Consider the following 23799-nt stretch of genomic DNA (forward strand, 5'->3'; position numbering starts at 1 on the left):
TAGTTAGGCAGTGTGCATCCCTATCTGTGTTTTGTATTCATATTGCACTGCATATTACTATTCTGCTATTGTTGTTGGGAGCACCAGAACTTGTCCTAACGCCCGGTGTTCGGCGCACTCACCTGCCCAGGCCCCCTGAGCATCATGTTGGCTCCATGGCACGACAGCTTCCCCTGAAACCACCAGCCTAGTTTTCTGGACTGCGCATATGCAAACCCAACTTTTCATCACCTCCTCCTCCCATTCATTGGGAGACTAATTATCCCTCAGGATATTTAAGGCACCTGTTCCACAGGTAAGGTGCCTGTACTTTGAGTCAGATCTCTTTAGTACTCAGACGTGGCTCTGCTTTCTCTCCTGCGCCGCGTCCTATTGCTCCTTGTCTCCTGCAACTCTGCAGCTAACCACAGTAGTCTCCATACCTGCTGCAGACTGTCGCTCCTTGGCTCCAGCAACTCTGCAGCTAACCACAGTAGTCTCTATACCTTCTGTAGAATATAATTTCTTGGCTCCAGCAACTCTGCAGCTAACCACAGTAGTCTCTATACCTTCTGCAGAATATCATTTCTTGGCTCCAGCAACTCTGCAGATAACTACAGTGGTCTCCATACTTTACGCAGACTATCGCTCCTTGTCTCCAGCAACTCTGCAGACCATCAGGCCTTCCTCAGTCTCTATTGATCATCACTTTTTTCCATCCTCTGGGATCTCTCTACTGGTCTCACCTAGCACTCACTCAGAGGGCTGCGACCTGCAGGGCCGCAAAGTCCATACCTCCTTGCGGGGGTCCCTGGTGAAAATGCTCTGCCTCGTTAGACTCTGCACTGAGTAGCGCCTAGTCAGACAGGCTACAAGGATCTGATTACCATAGTGACTGTGACACTTGTTAATTGGTTGTGAAGTTAAGATACCCATTTTAGCAACCATTGATAAGATTTGTTCCCAGTTTTAGTGGTTGTGACATAATGAGTTAGCCTACGGTTAATCTATTCCTCAGTAGGAGACAGAAAACAGTTTTAAAAGATTCTCTCCTCTAGTTTTTGAGAAAAGTTGCTGTTATACGCAAGCTCTGGTTACAGTTACAATAAGGAATCATCATGTATGTTTATTATACATATTTATTTCTTAGTAGTGTTAATTGTAATGTTAATGCTGTTGCCTCTATGTACCCCTTTTACTTCTGGTCACATGTCTGTCGTGTGCTTAAAAATACACTACCTTAAATTACCACTTATCTGTGATATAAATAGATATAGGATACTACAGGTGCCATTGTGAATATTTTGTGTGAAATTTGTATGTTCTCCCTGTGTCTGCGTGGCCTGCGTTGCATGCTCTGTACAGCTGTGTAATATGATTGGCGCTATATAAATAAATGATAATAAATTCACATTCTTCTCCCTCCCTTCTGTAAAAGCACTATTGAGATTGTGGACATACCAAACTTGCTGAAAAGCTTACCTACTGAATAAGTGAGACTAAATGAACTGTTTAAGGAAAAACACATTTATTTAATTTATATTTAATAGATATAGATACAGATGAAAGAGATAGCACAGTATGTTTAATTGAAAAAAAATAAATCATGTATTACATAGGTAATTTTATGATCTACATAAAATATATAAGAAAAAGACCAACTAAAGATGGAGAAAAATTTTACTTAGAACACAACAATAGCACTGGATTGCATGATCAGAGGAGGGCAGTGCTATCAACGGTGTGATAGATGCTCAATTGCACCATTTACTTAAGTAAAATTTGCCCCATCTGTACATAGATCAACTGTTCTTTTCTGCCAAAATTTTTATTTTTCCTATTGTATTTCTTTCCATGGCAAACTTTAGTATTAACGATGAGTGAAAAACTTCTATTTATCATGGCAAATAACATAACATAAATGTAACTTCACATATCACTGATGAGAATAAACATATAATACACTGCCTTATTTAAGGAAACATGGATTCAGGGATCCAATTAAAAACACACATCTACAGAGTAAAATATGGTCAAATTCGGGTGTTTGTTACACTGATAAAGTGAAAAGACATGTTACCTAAAATATCTATTGTATCTGTCTATGGATTGAGTGCTCTTAGGTTGTTTGTTCCTTTGGTTTTTTATTATGCATACAACATATTGTTCATGGTCAAGTACCTCCTCTCAACTGTGTTTAAATATTTCATTATCTATTTTGATGCACAGATATTTTCTATTACATTGCCATATGCAATCAACATTATACTACGTGTTCTATTTTTGTCAATTGCAGAATAACTATGAAAACGATCTGCAAGCATCCGGATTGACTTATTCTATGTAGACATAAATTGCTGGTTGAATACTTTACATGAAATAATTGTTGTATTTATACTTAACTTGTCCACCTTGCTTTCTTGCATCCCCCTGCTGCAGGTTGTCACGTTAGGATGGAAGCGCTTCTCAAACACAGCAGACTCAAAGGGTCATTTACAAACATGCAAAAGTATAGTGCAAATACTCTTTTGTGACATCACATTCCTACTTTTTCACAAATAAAGCCATTTTTAGGCAGAAGTATTTATGGGCCAATATAGGGACTTCTGCTTCTAAACTATGAGGCTTTGGATGCATCATGGACTTTCTATGCACAGTGTGAATTAAGTGCATGAGGGTGCCTAATTTTGTATTTAGGTGGAATAAGTGGGTGGGTGCTGCCTTGAAATACACCTGGTGCACAATTATGATTTGCAGTTCACAGTTGAGCCTTATAAGAGCATACTTGACAATTTTTATTACTTCCCCTTCGGGAGTTCCCATAAGTGAGGTTAGGTTTCAAGTGTGAATGTGGGTGTGGTGACACAATGATGTCATCGTGGCCTCGCCCCCTCCTGTTCAGTGCCAGGATTCCAAGTGCTGCACAGCTGGGGGCAGGGCCTGATTACCTGACCATGCAAATTGTGGAATTAAACCCTGTCCAGGATCAACAAATGTGTCTGCATATCTGGGAGTCAAGAAGGACTCCACGGAGTTCGGGAGATCCCCAAACATTCTGGGAGAGTAGGCAACGGCAAGTATGCTTGAGAGTGACTGACAGCTTGTCAAATTTGCTTTGCAGAAATGTAAACACGTCCAGCAGTGTCACAAAATACCCCTCAAATGACTGCTCTCTAAGCAATGTATTTTAATTTTATTGTTTATATCAGAAAATGTCAATATTGAGGCTCAATGGTCCTTTAAAATAAAATACTGCATTTGACTATGCTTTCATTATGTCCCGCTACAGTATGCTAGACAGCAGCTTTTTGAACAGGAAATGAGGCGTACAAAATAACATTGCATATAGTACAAATATACATTGAAATACATATCACTGATTGTTACAAGCTGTTGTTGCAGCTAGATTTCTTATTTAAAATAAAATAAAAACACAGCATATTTTGTACCATTTGTTTCCAAGAACTTTTGTCATTGTTAAGGATTTTCACATTAAGTAAATTTCTTCCATCTTAATAGGGAGGCCACTGCATGAACCACATAAACCAATGTAGCAAGATAGGCAAACACCTGCAAAATAAAGTCAAATCTAAGTTGTAAAGAAATAATTGTGCAGTTTTAAAAAAACAGGTCACATTAGATCTTTTTTTACCATACTTAATTAATAGAAGGGAACTTTGCATAATGACATACCGTCATTTGAGGGCGAGTCCATGCAGACCAGACTCTGCAAGATGCTGCCCTATGCCACTGCACTGATGTAGCTTAATTTAAAGGAGCACTAAACACAAACTACAGGTTTCTGATATAAAAACTATACTAAAAGATTCAAACAAATACAAAATAGCCCCCATACCTTAAGAGAACTTTTGATATTTAATTTATACTTGCTATGCAGCTGAGTTTATGTTAATATTCTCTGTTATCAACCACTACAGAAAGAGTCCCATTTTCTATTTCCTTCAATAGATTTAAAACCATCCTGTGCATTGGAACAAAATCTTGGGCAATCATCATCATCATCTTTTATCTATATAGCGCCAGCAAATTCCGTAGTGCTTTACAATTGAGAACAAACGCAGTAATAAAGCAATACTGTAATACAAGCAGACAGGGAGGTAACAAGCTTACAATCTATGGGACGATGGGAGTTTTATACATGAGTTTAAGTGCTACACATTGCATATTGGTCCAGCCAGATTGCAAAGGTAAAACGTGCTTTGTGTGCTATATGATTCAGTCATGCAGCAATAACAACTTTAACTGATGTATCTTGCGTTCAAGTCCCTGCAATGTTTAGCCCTATATTTATGAATAATACCAGAAAATTTTATATAAAGCACCTTGTGTTTTTAGTTTAGGGGTCCCTTAACATAATTTAACCAAATGACAGTACAAAAGTATTTCCACTACAAAAATCAATCACTCCAAAGTACAAGTATGAATGTATATTTATTCTGCACTTAGAAATATAATATCCACATTTGGCAAATATTGAAATAATTTAGAATGAATTAAAAATAAACTGCAACTTAATGTACAGTTTTAAAGAAGACCGGATTCTCTGGGGTTCTTTGCATTTAGTTTGAGAATAGTGAAAGTCAAACTTGCAAAAGATTGCAACATAAGATATGTTAATATTCATGGTGTATATATATTTATCTTAGAGATGTTCAGGCTCGGTTCCCCGAGAACGAACCAACCCAAACTTAACAGATCCGAGTCGACTCTGTACTTTTGTGCGCCATAAGAATTGGAAACGAGGCAAAACGTCATTGATACGTCATCGGATCTCGCAAGTTTTGGATTCTATAAGTGCCGCCCTCCATGGCGATACAGCGCCATTTCACAGAGAGACACAGAAGGGGTAGCATGGTTCTTGGCAGTCTCTAGCGCAGTTGGGCAGCGTCATAGCTAGAGAAGAAAGAGGAGGGATAGCAGTGTTTTTCAAAGCCTCCACTGACATTCTACTGAGTTATAACTCACACAGAAACAGGAGAGCTCCATTGCTAATTGTTATTGCTGAAATAGAAATAATAGGGCTGGCAGTCTTGTTCTAAATCTGCAGTCACATTGTACTATGTTATCTAGCTAACACACACACTGGACAGCTCCATTGCTAATTGTCATTGCTGAAATATAAATAATAGGCCTGGTAGTCTTGTTCTAAATCTGCAGTCACATTTTACTGTGTTATCAAAATGGATTCACAGCAGTACACAAAAGACCATGAGCCCCTGGCACCAGTCATGATGATAGTAATCCCTCTACGTCATCTGCTAAAGCCTATTTTAAAGTGCATAGTGTTTTTAAGTAAGGGAAACAAAAATGTAAAAAAACACCTTTTACCTTGGTAAAGAAAAAACCCCCTGCAATTCAGGTGTAAAGGGGAGGGCACGGTGTGCGCGCACGTGGCGACCATACGTACACGTACACGTACAAGGTTTAACTGTGCAGCAGCTGATTCAGATACAGAAATATGTGTAGCTTGTAAGTACACATACTGGCCAAACAGGACAGTCTCATGTGCAGTCACTAAACAGACCCCACACTCTCCATTAACCCTTCTACCCCAGGACATGCTTACTGGTGTCTCTTAACAGAGGTTGGGGAGATGGATAATGGATTTGAGTGGGCGCAATCTCAAAGCAGGTCACAAGGCCAAATATGTATTGTCTCAACTCCTAAACACAGCAGGGACAGAACACGACTGTGGATAAATGCCATATGATGAAACAATGACTATGTTTAGACAAACAGCACTTCCGGATGATCAATTTATCTTTGTTGATGGGTCTAGGTCTCACACAGATGGGAAATATGTGACAGGTTATGCAGTCTTGGATAAGACTACAGGGCTTAAGAGTCTTGTTAAATTACCTGGTCATCTGCAGTAAAGGAAGCATTACTACTCCAACATTCAGGACCATGTACTATATATAGCGACAACTCATATGTAGTTCGGTCCCTGACATTACACTTTGATACGTGGCACAGGCGCGGATTCGTGGACAGCCAGAATAAACCCCTGGCGCCCGTTTCAATGCTCAAAGAGTTATGGTAATGGGGAATGATGCATCCTGAAGAGTCTGCGATCATTAAAGTTTCTGCTCATCAAAAATGGAATGATCCCTTTGTCATGGGTAATAACTCTGCAGATTGTCACACAAACAATGAGGGTTCAGAACCCCTGCCAGTTGTTCCTGCAGATCTTCAGGTAGAGCTGACAAGACTCAACCATCAGCTCCACGGACACCCTGGCAGAGATAAACTCATGTCCCTCTTAAAGGACAAATTATACTAGTCAGGGATGTCAAAGACAGTGAAAATTGTCACACAACAGTGTCTTGTGTGTGCACAAGTGAACCACAGAGCTCCAGCTCTCAAGCGGGTTCTACAACATGTGCCCCCTGCAGAAGGACCACCGGCTGCCCTACAGATTATTTTATAGGACCTCTACCAGCCAGCAGACACAATTGTCGGTATGCCTTGATAGTTGTGGATATATTTTCAAAATGGGTTGAGGCCATTCCAACTGTAAATGACTCTGCTACTACCACACCAAGGGTCTTATGGGAACAGATTCTGTCACGTTGGGGAGTTCCCAGGATCATTAAATCTGATCAGGGAACACACTCTACTTGCAAGGTCATGTAAGCGCTTTGTGAACTACTGGGCATAAAACAGCGATTTCATGTACCTTATAATCCCCAGTCAGCAGGAATAGTAGAACGAATGACAAGACACTGTTAGAGAAGGGCTCCTCTTGAGTTACAGCCCTGCCTGCAATACTCATGGATATTCGGGCAACTGAGGCAACTTCAACAAGGATCATTCCATTTGAGCTCATGACTGGTCGCAAAATACCACTTTGTTTCCCCAATGAACCACAGTTGTCAAACCCCATCAAAGAGGCGATTGCCAGAGATATATTCTTACAACAGGTGCAAAATAAACTGAAAGAACTGCTGCCATACGCAGCCATCGCAACAAACCCTATCTACAGGGAGAGACTTCCATGCCTCTAGTAGATTGTCTCGTAATAATTAAGACATTCCGAAAGGCAGGTCCCTGGGATGCAAACTGGGAGTGACCATATCAGGTCCTTGAAATTCTGGGTGATACAATGCTAAAAGTACAAAGGCCAATGACTACAAAAAAAGACTCTCAGAGAAGACATAAAGTTCTCTGGGTCCACATTGATCAAGTGAAAACCACACAAGCCTCCTTAACTCAATAGAGTGCTTCTGTGCTTATTGAGACGGGTGGATTAAGAAATCATACCCCTATCAAATAATATAAAAAAAGAAGAAGTTTTAACTGATCGTTGAGAACCATAATGTAAGGAAAGGAAAATCCTAGAGCCCTACCCTGATTACATCTTGCACCATATATGCAACTAACTGCGCTCAAAGAGGGACACTCCTCCGAGGAGCATATTATACTCTTTCTCCCACTCTAGGTGTTGATGTAGTGGAGGTGATGGGAAGAAAACCAGTGATCGCAGAGAAATGACTAGGTACTCATCCAGATACTACTGTGAGGCTTCAGAAAATTCCACATGGTTTTGGTTCAGAGCTCAAAAATTGGCTGCTCGACTTTGGGAAGGAAGAAGACATACTGCAGAACCTTTCTAGGAATTAAGCTACAATCAAGCTGGAACATAATGCCAAAGTATACTCTTCTCATTCATCCCATAATAATTCTCATTATATTGGTATTAGTCACGCATTTTGTTTTAATAAAAGACTGGCTAAACAACACAGTGAACTGGCATACTGAAGAACAACATATGAAGACTAAAAGACAACAAAAGATGAACTATTAAGGGAAGGGGAGTATGAGCATTATGGACTTTGCAGGCTTCAGGGACTTTGCGGGTACAGGAATTGCTTTACGTGAAAGTCTGTTTTTTTTATTCCTTTGTGCCTTTACTTTTTACTTCTCCATTCTTCTCTCTTCTTTTTTTTTTTCTTCTCTCCTGCTCTTCGCACTGTTGGGAAAAGGGTGTTTTTGCACTATGGTTTCCCCTCTAGGAGGTTTTTTCCTGTTGTGTGCCAAGAACACAAGAGGTTTTTTTTTTATCTCCTCCATAGTTGGTAGGGAGAGGAAGAGAGAGTTGAAAATTATTGGGGTCTCTCTCTCTCCCTCTTTACTTTTTTTTTTTTTTAGTTCACCACCAAATCTAGGGACAGGTAATTTTTACTTGTAGTGTCGGGCTCCCGATAACAGGGGGACTGTGAAGGGGGGTGTACAAAGTTTAAATGCACATCGCGAGTTGCGCAGGCGCAGTACATACAGTGCATGTGCCGAGATCGGTGCATGCATGCGCAATCACACCAAGGAACCCCACTGTGGGTGCAGGCTCAAGTTGGCACGCACACAGTGGGGGAAGACACCATGAGTGATGACATCATCACTCCTGGCCCACACACAGCGTCCATGTGTGTGTGGTGAATTACCACACACACATTGCCGCTGGGGAGGCTGAGAGTTTCGGGGTCTGGACTTTAAAAGCCAGACCCGGAACTCCCCCTCGGTCTCTACCTGCCTGCCTGCCCCTGGACAACGAGCACTACAGTATACTACATAAAACATACACTAAACTACAGAAAAAGGGTTACTAGGGACACACTACACTACAGAAAATATATTACACTACACTACAGAAAATATATATTATACTACAGTAGACTACAGAAAAGGATAGAAATACACTATACTACAAAAAGCCTACACTATGCTACAGAAAAGAATTCTATACTACAGGAACATTCCCTACATTGCAGATAAAGTATTGGATCCAGGATACAAGGATTTGATAATTATCATTGATAATAATAATATATATGTATCTATAAAGCTATATGTGTTTGTAATGTTGATTTGACTATTTATATACATATATTGTTTGATATCTGTGATAGTTAAATCAATATTATAAATACTAATTCTTATTAAGGATACATATGTAAAGAAAATAGTGCAAGTATAGTGTAAGGGATAAAGGTGGTGAACCTAGGGTTAATTTTATATTGATATACCATGTTATGTTGAACAACATTATGATATATGTGTGAACTGTGAAAGCAGGGTTTTCTGTATTAACAGTAAAATACTTTGATTTAAATACATACATATGTTGTTAGTATTGGTTATTTATAATGAATATATATTGTGAAGTACTGCTGAGATTCAGTGGTTATTAGATAAATAATTCTGTAAAGCTTATGCGTTATTTAGTGTGGAGTAAAGCAACATTGCATAAGGAAACGTGTATAAAAATGCGAGTTTTATAATGAGTAATTCTGAGAACAGAATAAGAGGATAGCATGCGCATTTAAAGCACAACCCCAAGTCCCTTTACACCAGGCAAAGTTATGTGCAGAAAAAAATAAAATTGCCAACATGCCATTCTACACACACAGTGGCAAGGAAAGAATGAGGCCTTCGCCTTTCTCTATGAGTGCTAGTTCTGCAACTGTCACTGAGGCATCTTCTTGTAAGGTTAGTCATGACCAAGCAAGACCTTGTCATTCTGACCCAAAAAGTGGTGTCCAAATGGCTTTTACGTGTAAATGCCAAGCTGGAAGAAAACAGTAAGACCTTTCTGATAGTGTACCCATAAAGAAGGCCCTTTTCAGCATTTCTGCAGATGTGTGCATGAGCAGCCCAAGTGTAGCTGATAATGCACAAATTGAGGATGCCACTTTGGAATTGCAACAGGATGAGGGGGATATTTGTGTAGCTGACGAGGGCGCAAATGAGGATGTTGATGAGGATGATGTTGTTTGTGTAAGTCCTGCACCATTGGAAGCAGTCTTTGCATGTGATAAGAAGAAGGCCATTGTCATGCCTGGGCATAAGACCAAAAAATCCACCTCTTATGTGTGGAATTATTTCTACCCAAATCCTGGCAACAGTTGTATAGCCATTTGTAGCGTTTGTAAAGCCACAGTCAGTAGATGTAGGGACCTTAACATCTAGGAACCTCATCCATGTTACGCCATTTGAAGCGAGTTCATGGCAAGCTGTTGGGAAAATCGGACACTTATGCTAAAAAAATAACAACAAGCAGTCCAGCATCAGCTAGGTCTCTTTTCTCAGCTGGATCCCGACACCTGCAATCTACACCCATAACACCTTCCTAATCAATATCCTCAGTAGCGATCGGAGTTAGTCCTGCATCAAAGTTGCTAAGGTTAGATGACTCCTCCACTATCCTGGATTCCTCAGAAGAATTCTAGAGCGTTAATCCCACTGCTGCTGCTGGGGTTGGATTTTCATCCCAGAAGCAGACCAAGAAGAAGACTACTTTTAGTTTACAACAATTGACTGTTAAACAATCCTTTGCAAGAGGAAGCAAGTATGAAAGCTGTCACCCAGTCGCAAAGCGGATCACAGACGCCATGGCGACTATTCTAGTATTAGATCTGTTTCCAATATCCACTATTAATACAGCTGGTTTTAGACAGTTACTTGAGGTCTTGAGTCCCCGTTACCAAATTCCATCACGACACCATTTTACTAGAAAAGCTATTCCTCACCTCTACCAGAAGGTTCGTAAAAATGTAATTATCGGGCTACAAAATGCCATTCTACCCACTATTCACTTAACCACAATATGTGGACAAATGTAATTGGGCAAACTAAAGATTATATGACTGATAGCCCACTGGGTTGGTGATTTGCCTTCACCAGCAATAACAGCAGCAGCATGTACCCAAAAACGTCCCATTTTTCAGAGGCAGGCTACTCTGTGTATCACCGGCTTCACTAAGAGGCATACAGCTGACAATCTGTTACAAAAAATAAGGGCTGTCATTGCAACATGGCTTAACGCCACCAATATTGTGAGAGCACTACAGCTGGGTGAATTCCATCACACTCCCTAATTTGCTCGCACAATAAACTTGGTGGTGCAGAGCTTTTTAAAAAATGACAGGGACGTGCAGGAGATGCTGTCTGTGGCCCGTAAAATATCTGTACATTTCCGTCATTCGGCAACAGCATGTAGGAGATTGCAGCAGCGACGAGAACAATTTAATTTGCCCCGCCACCAACTGAAGCAAGAGGTGGTGACAAGGTGGAATTCCACCCTGTATATGCTTCTGAGGATGGAGGAACAGCGAAAAGCCATCCACGCTTTCTCGCAAGCCATGACATTGGGAAAGAAGGGGGGATGTATTTTACTCAAGTTTTTTGGGAATTGGGGCCGATTCGAAGCTCAGTGATGACCTTGTTTTTTGCTGTTATTTTCAATGACTCTTTTTAGTGCATTGTCTGGACAAGATCCAATATACTGTTGTCAGATTGATCACAACCAATTTTTGGACACCTGGGCGTAAATGTATCATACCCTGGCTTTTGAAACTTCCCTTTACAAGGCAGCGCCGCTTTAAATTTAAGCTGCGAAGACGCCGATCTCCCGTGAGTTGCAAAAACCGGGGTATGATACATTTACCCCCTGGCGGATTTACCCTTCTGAAGTTTGTTTTCAATCATCCTTTGAATTGCTTGTCTCTCGTACGTGTGACCACATACTTTGTTTTTCACTGGGATCACATCTCCAACCCGAGGGGCCACCTGGATTGATCTTGATCTGATGAATGCACGCATCCCGGTCGGGAAGTGCACGTTGCCATGTATTAGCTGTAGAAATACCACAGTTATCCAAGGAACGGGTGGAGCGATCAAATGAACCATAATTGATTTCATAAGCCATTCCCGAGTTTCACTGTACCGGCCGTGTGCTCAGAGTGATGACAATCTTCCAAAGCTTAGTCTGCAGGGGCCAGTGACACACCCATTTGTTTTCTCAGGTCTCTTAGCTGTTCTTTAAACTGGACATATTTATCGTTCTGCCTCAGGGCTTCCTCTGTATTATTCTTCTGAAGCGTAGTGTATCTCTCGTGTACAAGCTCTCTAAAATCCGGGATCTCATCCGGTGGGTCACGTTTTAGCTGAAGTACGGTCTCCTCAACTGCGTCTATAAATTGCTTTAAATCTCTGTTCAATGCAGCGTATTCCAACATGGTAGATTCCATACTGCCCACATATTCAGTGTCACAGTCTGTCTGAAGCAAATCTAATGCCACTCTAGTTGTAATATCCATTCCTGTGTCTACATAAGTTGTGTGGCAATGTTTCCTAGATGTGCTATGAACTGCCGTGTGTTTGTGTCATTGCTCTGTCACTTAGCATCCAGTCAGGTCGCTGCAGTCTTTGTTTGAAAGTGTATGAAAATAATATTGTGACCTGTGAGGTGGTCAAAATTGACTGCAAATGACTTTAAATTAGTGTTATTGAGGTTAATAAGGAACAAAAAAAAGAGCAAAATTATGTGATTTTAGCAATTTTTCTTTAAAAAATACAGATCCAAAACCAAAACTAAAACACATGAGGGCGGTTTTGCCAAAACCAATACACAAAGTTAATCCAGATCCAAAACCAAAACCAGAACATGGGGGTCAGTGAACATCTCTAATACATATGAAGTACAGGAGGAGCTGAAGAAACATTTTTGTAAGTACATATAATATACAAATTAACCCGTGCATGATACTCATGCATTCTAGTCAAATCAAGCTACTTAAGGTGTTAAAAAGGTTCTTGTCATGCATTTGGGCCATAGCTCAGGCCTCCTCAGGGGAAAAGCATTACTTCCTGACGTAAGGGCCCTTTTTTTACCACCTCATCATTCTTCTCCATCACCTCATCCTTCATTTTCATCGCCACATCTATCCAGATGTCTATCCAGACACAGGGATCTCTCTCAGCGGTCCTGAGTATCACACTCCTCTCACTCTGTCACCCCCGGCAACCACCAACCACTCCCCACTGTCACCCCCGGCAACCACCAACCACTCCCAACTGTCACTTCTCCTTCAAGAAATATATATATATTTTTTAAATCTTTATAAACACTTTTAACAATTAACAAATTAAATTAACAAATTAAAAAAACATCTTTGTATACCAAATTTCAGCCCTTTCTGAATTTTTTTTCCACACACACTAAGAATTTAGTAGGTCAGTGTATAACTCCGCCCAGCAGGTGGCGCTGCAGCTTGGTTTTATTTTTTCCACACACACACAGACAGACTAACACACGCCACTAGACATTTATATTATAGATTTTCTATCATTTACATATTCTATCATTTAGATTTGTATGTAAACATTAGTATTTTGCTTATTAGGAAGCCATATGGCACATATTCAGTCTAAATTTGATAGATCAATACCTTCGATGCACCCTGCTCTTATAATGTATTTAAAATTTTGTTTGTAAGCTAATGTACTAAACACCAAAGGGTAAATGTATCAATCTTTCTTAAAAGGAATAGCTATTCTACCTATCATTTATCTAGTACATTTTAGAGAATGATAGCTAGAATCTGATTGTTTGCTATGGGCCAGTCACTCCACTTTTCATTTTTAGAAGGTGTGATACATTTACCCCAAAGATGTGTTTAGGGACTGATTTATGAAAGGGCAGAAAGTGATATGGCTCTTTTCGTTTCACCCAGTACATCAAAAGGTTACCTCTTGCCTTTCCATGGGGAAGCCTATTTAATAGAGCAAAATAATTTTAAAACGGATTTATTCTTTGAATAGATTTTAGGTTGTCTCTGACTCTGGTGGACTTGGCTTATATCTTTGACTCGCCTATTTTAGTCTAGTGTCAATTATTTCATATAATGTTATAGTGTCGTAGAATTTACACAATTGTGTTTGTTAGTCAAATAGATAGTTACTTAGGTTTTTGAATAATACTGGTCTAAATAATTCTTTTTTTACATATTGATTATAACTGTTGAAGTTTAATAATTTGGATTAAAGTGGTAAGCAATATTTTCTGTACACTAATATTAGTTGCAATGCGACTAGTATGAAATCAAATAATTATTTTAGCAAATAACATGTAAATAAGTTTAATCTGTTTATTTTAGTTAATATAAAATATAATGTGGTGAAAAGGCTAATTAATGTTTCTAACATATTAATTAAATCGAGTTTGGTCTCATTCTGTTCGCAATCACATGAGAATATTTCCGGTATTATGTAGCGTACGCACTTTGCGAACGCTAGTTATAACTAATATTACTTTTCATATAACCAATATCAACTCCGGAGAGGTCATAAAAGAACCAGTTTATGCAGATCCAGGGCGGGAGCCTGAGGAAGGACACCTATATATCTCAAGGAACACTGACCCGAGGAATCAACCAATGGCACGTAGAGTTCTTGGGAGGTCATGACCCATCGCCTTATGAATGTAGCCCTTAATACTGTAACTGTGTATCTTTGTAAGGTCACTACTTTTTACAACTGTACAGTGTTTATGTTGTTCACCTCTGGCTTTGAAAACCAGAGCATTCTGATAGAAGCTTGTGTTAGTGCTAACAGCGCAAGTGTACATATGCCAAACTTTACCTTTATCTAAACTATGGTTTATTCCCATTGTGCTTTGGAACCACAGTGATCGCATCAGAGAATCTTTAATTTATACAATACTATGGAAATAACACAATACATGAATTCCACTTTGTAATCATCACTGAAATTTAACATCTACAAAAATACTTATGTCATAGTTACCACTGCAGCGATGTTCTCTTGGTAGATCTTTACATCTCTTTTCACTGCTATCGTTGTGTAAGCCTGTAGCACTGATGCACTAAGGTAGAACAGTGCAGCAACTAAATGATAAAAGGCATCCTGGAAGAAAAAAAATATTTATATCTGTGTAAACTTTTAAAAACTATTAAGGCTTGTTACACTTACATACCATCTAAAATTTAGGACACCTTTTCCACTCAAACGCTAAAAAAACAATGAAATTACAACGATTACGGCAGAAGCTTTTATGGACATGTTCCTTACAATATGGTATGCCATCACATCCCGTGGTTAGCTGCAGATTCAGCACTATCATGTTGTGAGATTGCTGTCACTCACAAAATGGTGGTGTTGCTAATTCACAGATTTAACGACTCCCCCTGCGCACCAATTTTTCTTTCACATTTCACCCTCTGCACAATAGCTTTTCTCTCATATGTCACCTTAAATTCTTACCAGATTTTCACTCAGGTACCACCCCACATGCCCACCAGCATTTCTCTCACATGCCACCCTTTATGCCTGACAGATATTCTCACTTGCCATCCCATATACACACACCAGCTTTTTCTCACATACCATCTGCCTTTCTCTGAAATGCCACTCCATATGCCCTCCAGCTTGTCTTTCACTTTCCAGTCAATATGCAACCCAGCTTTTCTTTAAAATGCCACCCCATACGCTTACCAGATTCTCTCACATGCCATCCCATATGCCACCAGCTTTTCTCTCACGTTATCCCATATGCCACCAGCTTTTCTCTCACGTCACCCAAGCGTACCAGCTTTTCTCTCGTCACCTCATATGCAAACAAGCTTTTAGTCCACATGCCACTCCATATGCCCACCATATTTTATCTCAGGTGCCAACCACATATGCCGTCCAGCTTTTCTCTCACTTTTCCCTCAATATACTCACCGCATTTTTAACATGCTACCCGATGCGCAGACCAGCTTTTCTTCCATATGTTATTCCATCTCTTATCAGCTTTTCTCTCACATGCAACCCCAAATGCCCACCAGCATTTCTCACATAAACCCCTGAAACTAACCACAAACTATGACCACAAACTTTTCACTGGTATGCTAACCCATATACGCACCAACATTTCTGGGGTTGGCTCTGTAGGGTCGATAATTGAATAAACAATAATATTATTTTTCTTAAACGCATACCGCCCTACAAATGTTAACCAGTCATAGCGCTGCCAACCTGGACTATGACCTAGCCAGACTGGCACTTGCGAAATTGGGAAGGGGAGGGGGAAATATGTGTCTCCCTGATTTAACAGCAGTACACACTACTCCAGCCCTAACTAGCAAAGCCTAGTGCTAAACCACGTTGCAAAAATCTGCAGCATGGGGTCAACCTGCCATAATGCTGTACCAACTCCAGACTGGTCAGCACAGGGCTGGATTCTATAGTGAGATAGGGTTCACAAAAAAAATCCATCCTCCCCCTAGGCTTAACCAGCCCCATGCTGATAGCACTAGGGCTCTTCCCACACCCCTGGGGCGGTGAGGGTGGGGTGGTAATAATTGGGTTGCTTGTAGTACTGCAAGCCCCAGCATAACAAAGCAAACTTAATCTCTGGCGCTAATATGGAGCTCAGATATCTGTATAGAAAAGACACAGTACCTTCCAGGTATCAAATGCAGCAACTCGCAATAGGAGGTAGTGTTAACCCTCCCAACAAGGTACACAAAAAAGAAAACAGAGAGTTGTGCAGAAGTACCTAATCGGCATTTAATAACAAATTCTTTAAAAAATATACAGAATGCATATATCACATACAAACAACCACAAAAATTGTGCCATAACATATATTTCTGTGTATACACTTGCCCTTCTTAAAAAAGAGTTATGAACTCCAATGAATCTCAATAAAAGACAGACCACATGACCTCATAAACATACATATACATGCATATAAATGAATACAACCCAATAAACCTATGTATCACCAGCTGGTAAAAGTAATTGGGAATTTATATCTTGCAGGATATGGGAGAAAAAACAGTCTCTCTCTTCAGATGATTTGATAGAAATAGATGATTACATGTACATGCAAAACTATTGCTTTATAAAGTTGGATCCTTAAACACCGTCCTTGTTAGGGTCAAATATTGATGATATCCGATATATAGGCATATAGTCACCGAATAGAGTAAATAGGAGCAGTTTTCAACAGGATAAAATCTCTTACCGCAGCCGCGGCTGAAGTAAAGTTATAATCCCGTATATAAAACCACAGTGTGTTTGTTAAACATCCAACGGAGGCATAACTTCTTACCGCTTCAGCGGCTGTCAAAAATCAAAAGACCACATACCTCCGGGAGTTGCAGCGGTTCCGTGATTAAAGTCAGCAGATGGCAGATGCCTGTCAGCAGTAACAAAGGTAAGAACTTCTTATCGTATAAAAGAGGGTCCAGATGAAAAACAATTCCTTTGGTGCGCACCGTAGATCCGGATCCAGACACACAGCAAACATGTAAATGGAAGTCCCACTAGTAGTAAAGTTACCAGACCGGTACTAGCACTCAAAATGCTCGGGCACTCAGGATACGGCAGGCAACATAAGACAAAGGCAACGCGTTTCACATGACAAAATTGCAGAATACTGAAAAAAAATAGCTGTTAATAGCTGCTGCTGATAGACAGACTTTTTCAAGCAATATTATCCCATCTAGGTAGTTGCCCTTTTTAAAGGGAGTATTCCTTCGTATAATTACAATCATCTGTTGAGGTCTTTAGAGTCTTAAAGGTGCAGGTATCGCTTAATTCATTTAAGAGAAACATATGTATTTACCCAGTCTTTCCATACACATATATGAATAAAATCAAGAGTTAAACCCATAATTATAAAAATACAGAGAGAGAGTGTTTGTGACCCTTATATGTATATGAATGCATGTGAATTCACAGAATCATAAAAATATAATTAATAATAATACAAATGCACACTAGTTGAAATCGGTATGGGCAAAAGCAAAAACTAGTGCATATGTGCGCCCGTGTATAGCCCAAAAGAATGGTGCATATACATACAAACACACATATACATGCATATATGTACGCAAAACAGCACATATGGAATAAAAAATACCTTAATAGGTGCATAATCCCTAATAGTCCACTTTCAAAGTGGGGGATATATGCCACATATCAGGAAGGGGGGAAAAAAACCTATATTGGAATAAAAAAATATTAATAATAAAAGAAAATATATATATATTAAAATAAAATATACTGTACACCCCCATAAAAATAATAATTTTTAATATTATTTGCCACATACATTTAGATTTAGGAATCCCAGTCATTAAATTCCATGGTTTCATTCAAACCTTCTGGACATAAGGTTTAGAGTTTGAAAATCCATGACACTTCGTTTTTACATAGCACTGTGTTTTATTATAGCCCTTCATAACATTTTGGCTGTGCTCTCTAAAGCGACTCTTTAGCGAGTGGGTGGTACGGCCCACGTACTGGAGTCCACAAGGGCACTCCAGCACGTAGATTACAAATGTTGTCTCACAATTAATATATTGTGAGATGGGAAAAACCAATTAATTTACTGTGGACCTGATGGTAGTAACTGCTTTCTGGATGAAGTCACATGTTAAACAAACACTCTTATTACAACCATAGCACCCTGGTTATTTAGATGGTAGCCAAGATTGAGCAATTGTTTTTTTATTGTTTGGATCATTTTTTTTAGATCTTAATACACTTGGTGCTAATAAGTTTTTTAAGTTATTATTTTTCTTATACACTACTGTTGGAGTTTCATCCAGAATATTTTGCTCAGAATATTATCCTGATGTAAAATTGTTGGTTATAATACACTTTATCAAATGAGATTTATTATTGTATTTTGAGATATAGATAAGAGAATGGTCTTGATAATTCTTACATGTCCATGTAATTAAGAGTTTGGCTAGCATAAATCCACAATGTGGTATAAATAAATCACATGCATGGTTTATTCCTGAGCTGAGGAAGTAGAAACAAGGCTAAAGTACTGTCCCAGTACCATTGAATTCAGTAGTAACAACCCAGTGTGCAGGGTTGCCTTTCACTGAACAATAGATTCTAAATCTAGTTTGCTTTTTAGTGTTGAACTCTCATTAGATTAAGCCATTAATTGTTCTTTCTAGATTCTTTATTTTAGAGGGAAGAAGCTGGGCATTTGACTGATGGTTTATAACTTAAAATGGCATTTATGTTATACCTTCATGAGATTTCACAATTTGTGTCAATTAACCTGTACATAGTGTGTAAATGTACTGTAGTGCAGTGGCGGATCCAGGGGGGGGGGTCGATCGGGGCGATCGCCCCCCCCCCCCCTAGCAGGGGCTTGCTGCCGGCGGCTGCACACTATGTGCAGATCCGTTCAGCAGAGAGAGTTAGGGAGAGAGTCCTGCCCAACTGCTCTGATTGACACAATCAGAGCAGCTGGGCAGGACTCTCTCCCTAACTCCCTCTGCTGAACGGATCTGCACACAGGGGCGGATCTAGAATTTTTTTCTACCCCGGGCGATACAGGGAGGGGGGGCGATTTAAGCCCTGCCCCCTTCCTAACTTCTAAGGCTGCCGGCGGCTGCACAGTATGTGCAGGTCCGTTAGGCAGTGATAATGTGCTGTCCCGCTGCTCTGATTGTGTTTAAAACACAATCAGAGCAGCCGGGCAGCACATTATCACTGCCTAACGGACCTGCACAGTGTGCAGCCGCCGGCAGCAAGCCCCTGCTAGGGGGGGCGATCGCCCCGATCGCCCCCCCTGGATCCGCCACTGCCTGCACATAGTGTGCAGCCGTCAGCAGCCTTAGGTGTCAAAAAGGGGGCAGGGCTAAATCGCCCCCCCTAAATCGCTCCCGGTACAATTAACTTCTGGATCCGCCCCTGCTGTAGTGTTGATCACTGAGTCATTATTTTTAGGGACCTAGGCTGGGTGAAACATTACTTTTGATACCTACCTAACCATTGTATCATTGTCTCCCTGAAAAGGATACCAAGCACTTTTAAGAGGAGGTTACTGCAACTGGTGTGCCTGATATCTGGGAGGCTTTGCTACGAATATACTTCCACTGCAGATCACCTCCTGGTGGCTTTATGTTAAAAGACAGCTGACATTAACAGCTATCTTTTTTCAGTTTTCTGCAATTTTGTCATGTGAATCAGGAGAACTGCATCAACTGCAATAAAAACATACTGAAACACATTCACAGCCTGGACATTTAGTCATTGATAATAGGTATTAGCTCCTAGCAACATTTTGGCAAATGTCCCTCTAATAGTAATCTCAATGACTGTGGAGCCCTGTACACTAATGTCATTTGAAAGATATCCGTGTCAGAAACCAGGAACGTTTTAGAAATCCCCAGAGTACCATGGCTACCATTATAATTTAAATGTATTTTTTTTGTTATAAAAACATATGAACTGAGGTGATTGACTACTCATTACTAAAATATACTGCTTCCTCTTACCAAAGTTGCCCAGGATGGTTTTCCTCCATGGACTCCCGCACCGTACAACAGCATAAGAATGGTTGTAAATAAAAAGCAAGTGACAGAAACGAACATGACCCATCCTTGAAGTATTTCAGTGTAAGGCAATGTGGTGGAAGCTATCAAAATCCATACTAGTCCACCAAAAACCTAAAATGAAAGAAATATTATTATTTTTTGTTTTTTTCAGATGTGTCACTGTGGACTGTACCAGAGACACATTGCATCCCCTCGCCTCTAATGAAATCTGCCCCCAAATGTTGTGATTCCACAACAAACACTTAAAAAGAGTAAAAAAAAAAAAAAAAAGATATAAACAGAAAGTTTGAGCATATTTACATTGTAAAGACAAATAAAAAAGACAAATAAAAATTAGCAAAAAAGCAAAGAGAAAAGTTGGGCTAATATCACAAATACTTTGGGCAATCAGACCATAAGAGATTTGCGCTCTGAGGATTGAAAGCAAGCGTGGGCTGATTAATATAATGTCAGGAAAACTTGCATAGTATAATCTCCCTAGCCACATTCAACAGCAGCAAAGCTTTTCAGCACAGTCTGGATGCATTTATTTGGAAGAGGAAGAGCAGCTTCTATCAGAGGCAACTAGCAACTGTACTGAAAGAAACTGATTTTCTTCTAAAGCTTTAGAGCCTTGGGGTAATAAGTAATTGGGACTTCAGAATTAATCCCTGTATAATAGATTAAGGATCGGTGTGATTCCTGTCTGTTTAAAGGTATATTTAAACACAGTAAACACAGTTAATAAAAAAACATTTTATTTCTACACACACTTCTTACCCATTCTCGTTAAAAAAAATATAGCCCTAAAGAGGATCCAATGCTAATGCTTCTTTTTTATAGACCATTGTAGATAAATAAAAGGAGCTAAAGATTGAGGAAGAGGGTGTTGCTGGATTGTGCAACAATCCAACATCACAATGCTTTAATGTCACTCAAGTACAATAGACCGGCCAATTTCATTAGTTAATTCATTAACTCATTCATTAATGAAACCTGAGATCATATGATGAATTCCTGCTTTCTTATTGGCTCAATTAGAAAGATTCCAAAGTTCAGGTTAGATTAAAATATTACTTAAGCACTCAGCAAATTATGTACTCCAATAAAGTCTTTGTGCTTGAAAATGTGACTGAAATGTCATATATGTGTTATGCTAATTGTTATCTTTCAACAAAAACTGATCACCCAGAGGAAACCCATGCAAACAAGGAGAGAACAGAGAAAGTCACCAGAGATTTAGTATCCCAATTACCTGTGTGCTGCTTGTTTGTGTGTTCCCCATATTATCATATAGAATTTTGGGCTTCGGTACATTTTCATATTTTCCGGTTTACTCAGGCAATTCTAGATTTTGCCATTTTGTATCTTATTTTTTTCAACATTACTATAATACGGGTAAAGACTGGACAGTGTGTGGTGGTTTACACTACTAGTAGAGGATTGAATAAGAAAATTCTACTAAGCAAAAAAGGGTTCCATTTAAGTAGATCTGGAACTGATATTATATTGATAGACACCCAGGTCTCTGTTTCAGCCCTGTGGCAATAATCTGTACCAATTTAACAAACTGAGTATTCATATATGGATTATGAGGTCTCACTCTACACTGTTCATAAAAAGTTGGACATTGTCCCATGCATCGCAGGGCATTGACACACCCCCCTATAATTATGTATTATGATTTACCATTTACAAATCCAAGCATTGCATAATTACTCAAGGTATAAAAATGAAAATAATAAGTATGGGAGAAATGAATAAAAGGAGATTAGTGGGTATATGAATGGGACTGGTAATGGGTATATTGAATAACAAATCAAGGCTGCGTCACCAACCATGCGAATAAGAGGATAAACAAGTTTTAGGGTTAATGAAGCATAAAAATGAAAATTGATTTTAGAGTTTGTGCTTCCATGGGCAATTTATAAAGAGACTGCCAATTTAATAGTTGTGTACAACACAAGCCCATTGCATGTTAACCAAGGTCTAGTGGCATAGCAATTCAGTATGAGATATTGTGGGGGTAATTTGTGATGGTCAGGTAAATTAAATTTTGTATTAAGCATATACTTGGGGTGACAGTATGTGAGGGACAACTCTGAGGCATCACAGTGACAAGGGTGGAGAAAGCGATAGGAAAGAGTGGGATAATGCAATAGGCTAGGGAGTATGACATTACGTAAGATGGAGGGAGAGTGAGGTGCATATAATTAGTCATTCCAGTTTCTTTGCTCATACCTCCTTAGATTATCAGAATTTATTTGTATCAGTTATTAAATTTATACTTAATTTCTGTTTCCTTTTCATTATATTAGCTCTGTCATGAACTACCACACTATCACACCCAGAGGCTTCCACACCCTGCAGTTGCAGAATATAATGGGCAAAATAATTTCAGTTGTAGACTATCTGTAAGGCTTCTCATCAAGTATATATATGCATTTATCAAGAGGTGGCTAGAACAATAAAATGTTCTGCAGATATTTAATATATTAGTAAATCAATAACAAAAATTAAAAAAACAAAGGTATCCTTAAAAATAAAAATATGGGGCCTGAGTCATTAAGGCAAAAAATGGGTAAATGTTCTCTGGGACAAACCATGTTACAATACAAGGGGTGCAAAGTAGTTTATTATTTTGCGCATAAGTTACATACTGGCTGTTTTTTCATCTAGCACACAAATACTTAATAGCTTTATTACTACACTGAAATTTAAAGTTGATCTAGGACATGCCCTACCCCAACTATAAATCTGTCCCCACATTTTAAATTTACCTCCCCCTTCAATGCAACATGGTTTTGCCCAGGTGCAAATGTTACTCCTTTTTTATGCTTTGCTCTCCTTAATGACTCAGGCCCACGGAGTTTATCTATGGGATAAGTGCTTATTCTTGTTTTGTCAATAAATAAAAGGTGTGAAGATAACTTTTAAGAAAGAAATGTGATTATTATTATTTTTTTTTGGGGGGGGGGGGTTGATTTTCTCCTGTGCTCAGATAAACTGTTTTGGTTATTTTAATCTACGAGTTTCAACATTCATTATATGTACCTAGCCCTCACAAGGCAAACCAAAGAAACATAACATAATTAGAATGTGCTTATTAGATATATTTATAATAAAGCTGACACAACGATACACTCCAAACATGTAGTAGGTGAAAAAAGCAGCATGCAATAGTAATGTGCGTTGGTGTGCAGAATGCAAAGGATAGTGTGGGGAAACACCTTTCTCTTTACCTATATGTTCCCTAAAGGAACCTGTAACATAAAGAAAGAACTTTTGGAATATTGGAATATTCATACTTACAAATTCAAGTATCATTAGAAAGTCTGGAAAAGTAGACACAGTTTTCAGTCCTGATGGCAATACCGAAGGATCCCCATACACAGGTGCTGCATTGGTTGATGTCATTGTGTAAAGTCCTCTTGTAAGAAGTAACTGAAACAGACTAATCTGTACTTTTAAGAGTGCCCTGTATAATACTCATGTGACACTTCTACAAGTTCCAGACTAGTTATTCATTTATTACTCCACCTGGAAGTGAAGGTAAATTTACTACACCACTCCCTGAACAATTACAATATATGGGACAATGGGAGTGTGATGCATGAGGTGCTAAATATATTGCATAATGATCCTGCAGATTGCAATTGAAAAA

At 39.2% G+C, this 23799-nt stretch overlaps 1 protein-coding gene across 1 annotated transcript; it reads right to left on the reverse strand.

Moving 5' to 3' along the window:
* Nucleotides 1–1559: 1559 nt before the first annotated feature.
* LOC142142973 (myelin and lymphocyte protein-like) lies at nucleotides 1560–23618 on the reverse strand. Its single transcript, XM_075200717.1, has 4 exons — nucleotides 23448–23618; nucleotides 20097–20267; nucleotides 14584–14703; nucleotides 1560–3549 (listed from the first exon to the last, which is right to left on the reverse strand). Exons 1-4 carry the CDS (start codon nucleotides 23550–23552, stop codon nucleotides 3472–3474), a joined length of 474 nt encoding a protein of 157 aa, XP_075056818.1. The 5' UTR covers nucleotides 23553–23618; the 3' UTR covers nucleotides 1560–3471.
* Between the last annotated feature and the right edge of the window lie 181 nt (nucleotides 23619–23799).

This window comes from Mixophyes fleayi, chromosome 3 (assembly GCF_038048845.1).
Source record: "Mixophyes fleayi isolate aMixFle1 chromosome 3, aMixFle1.hap1, whole genome shotgun sequence".
Lineage (NCBI taxonomy): Eukaryota > Metazoa > Chordata > Amphibia > Anura > Limnodynastidae > Mixophyes > Mixophyes fleayi.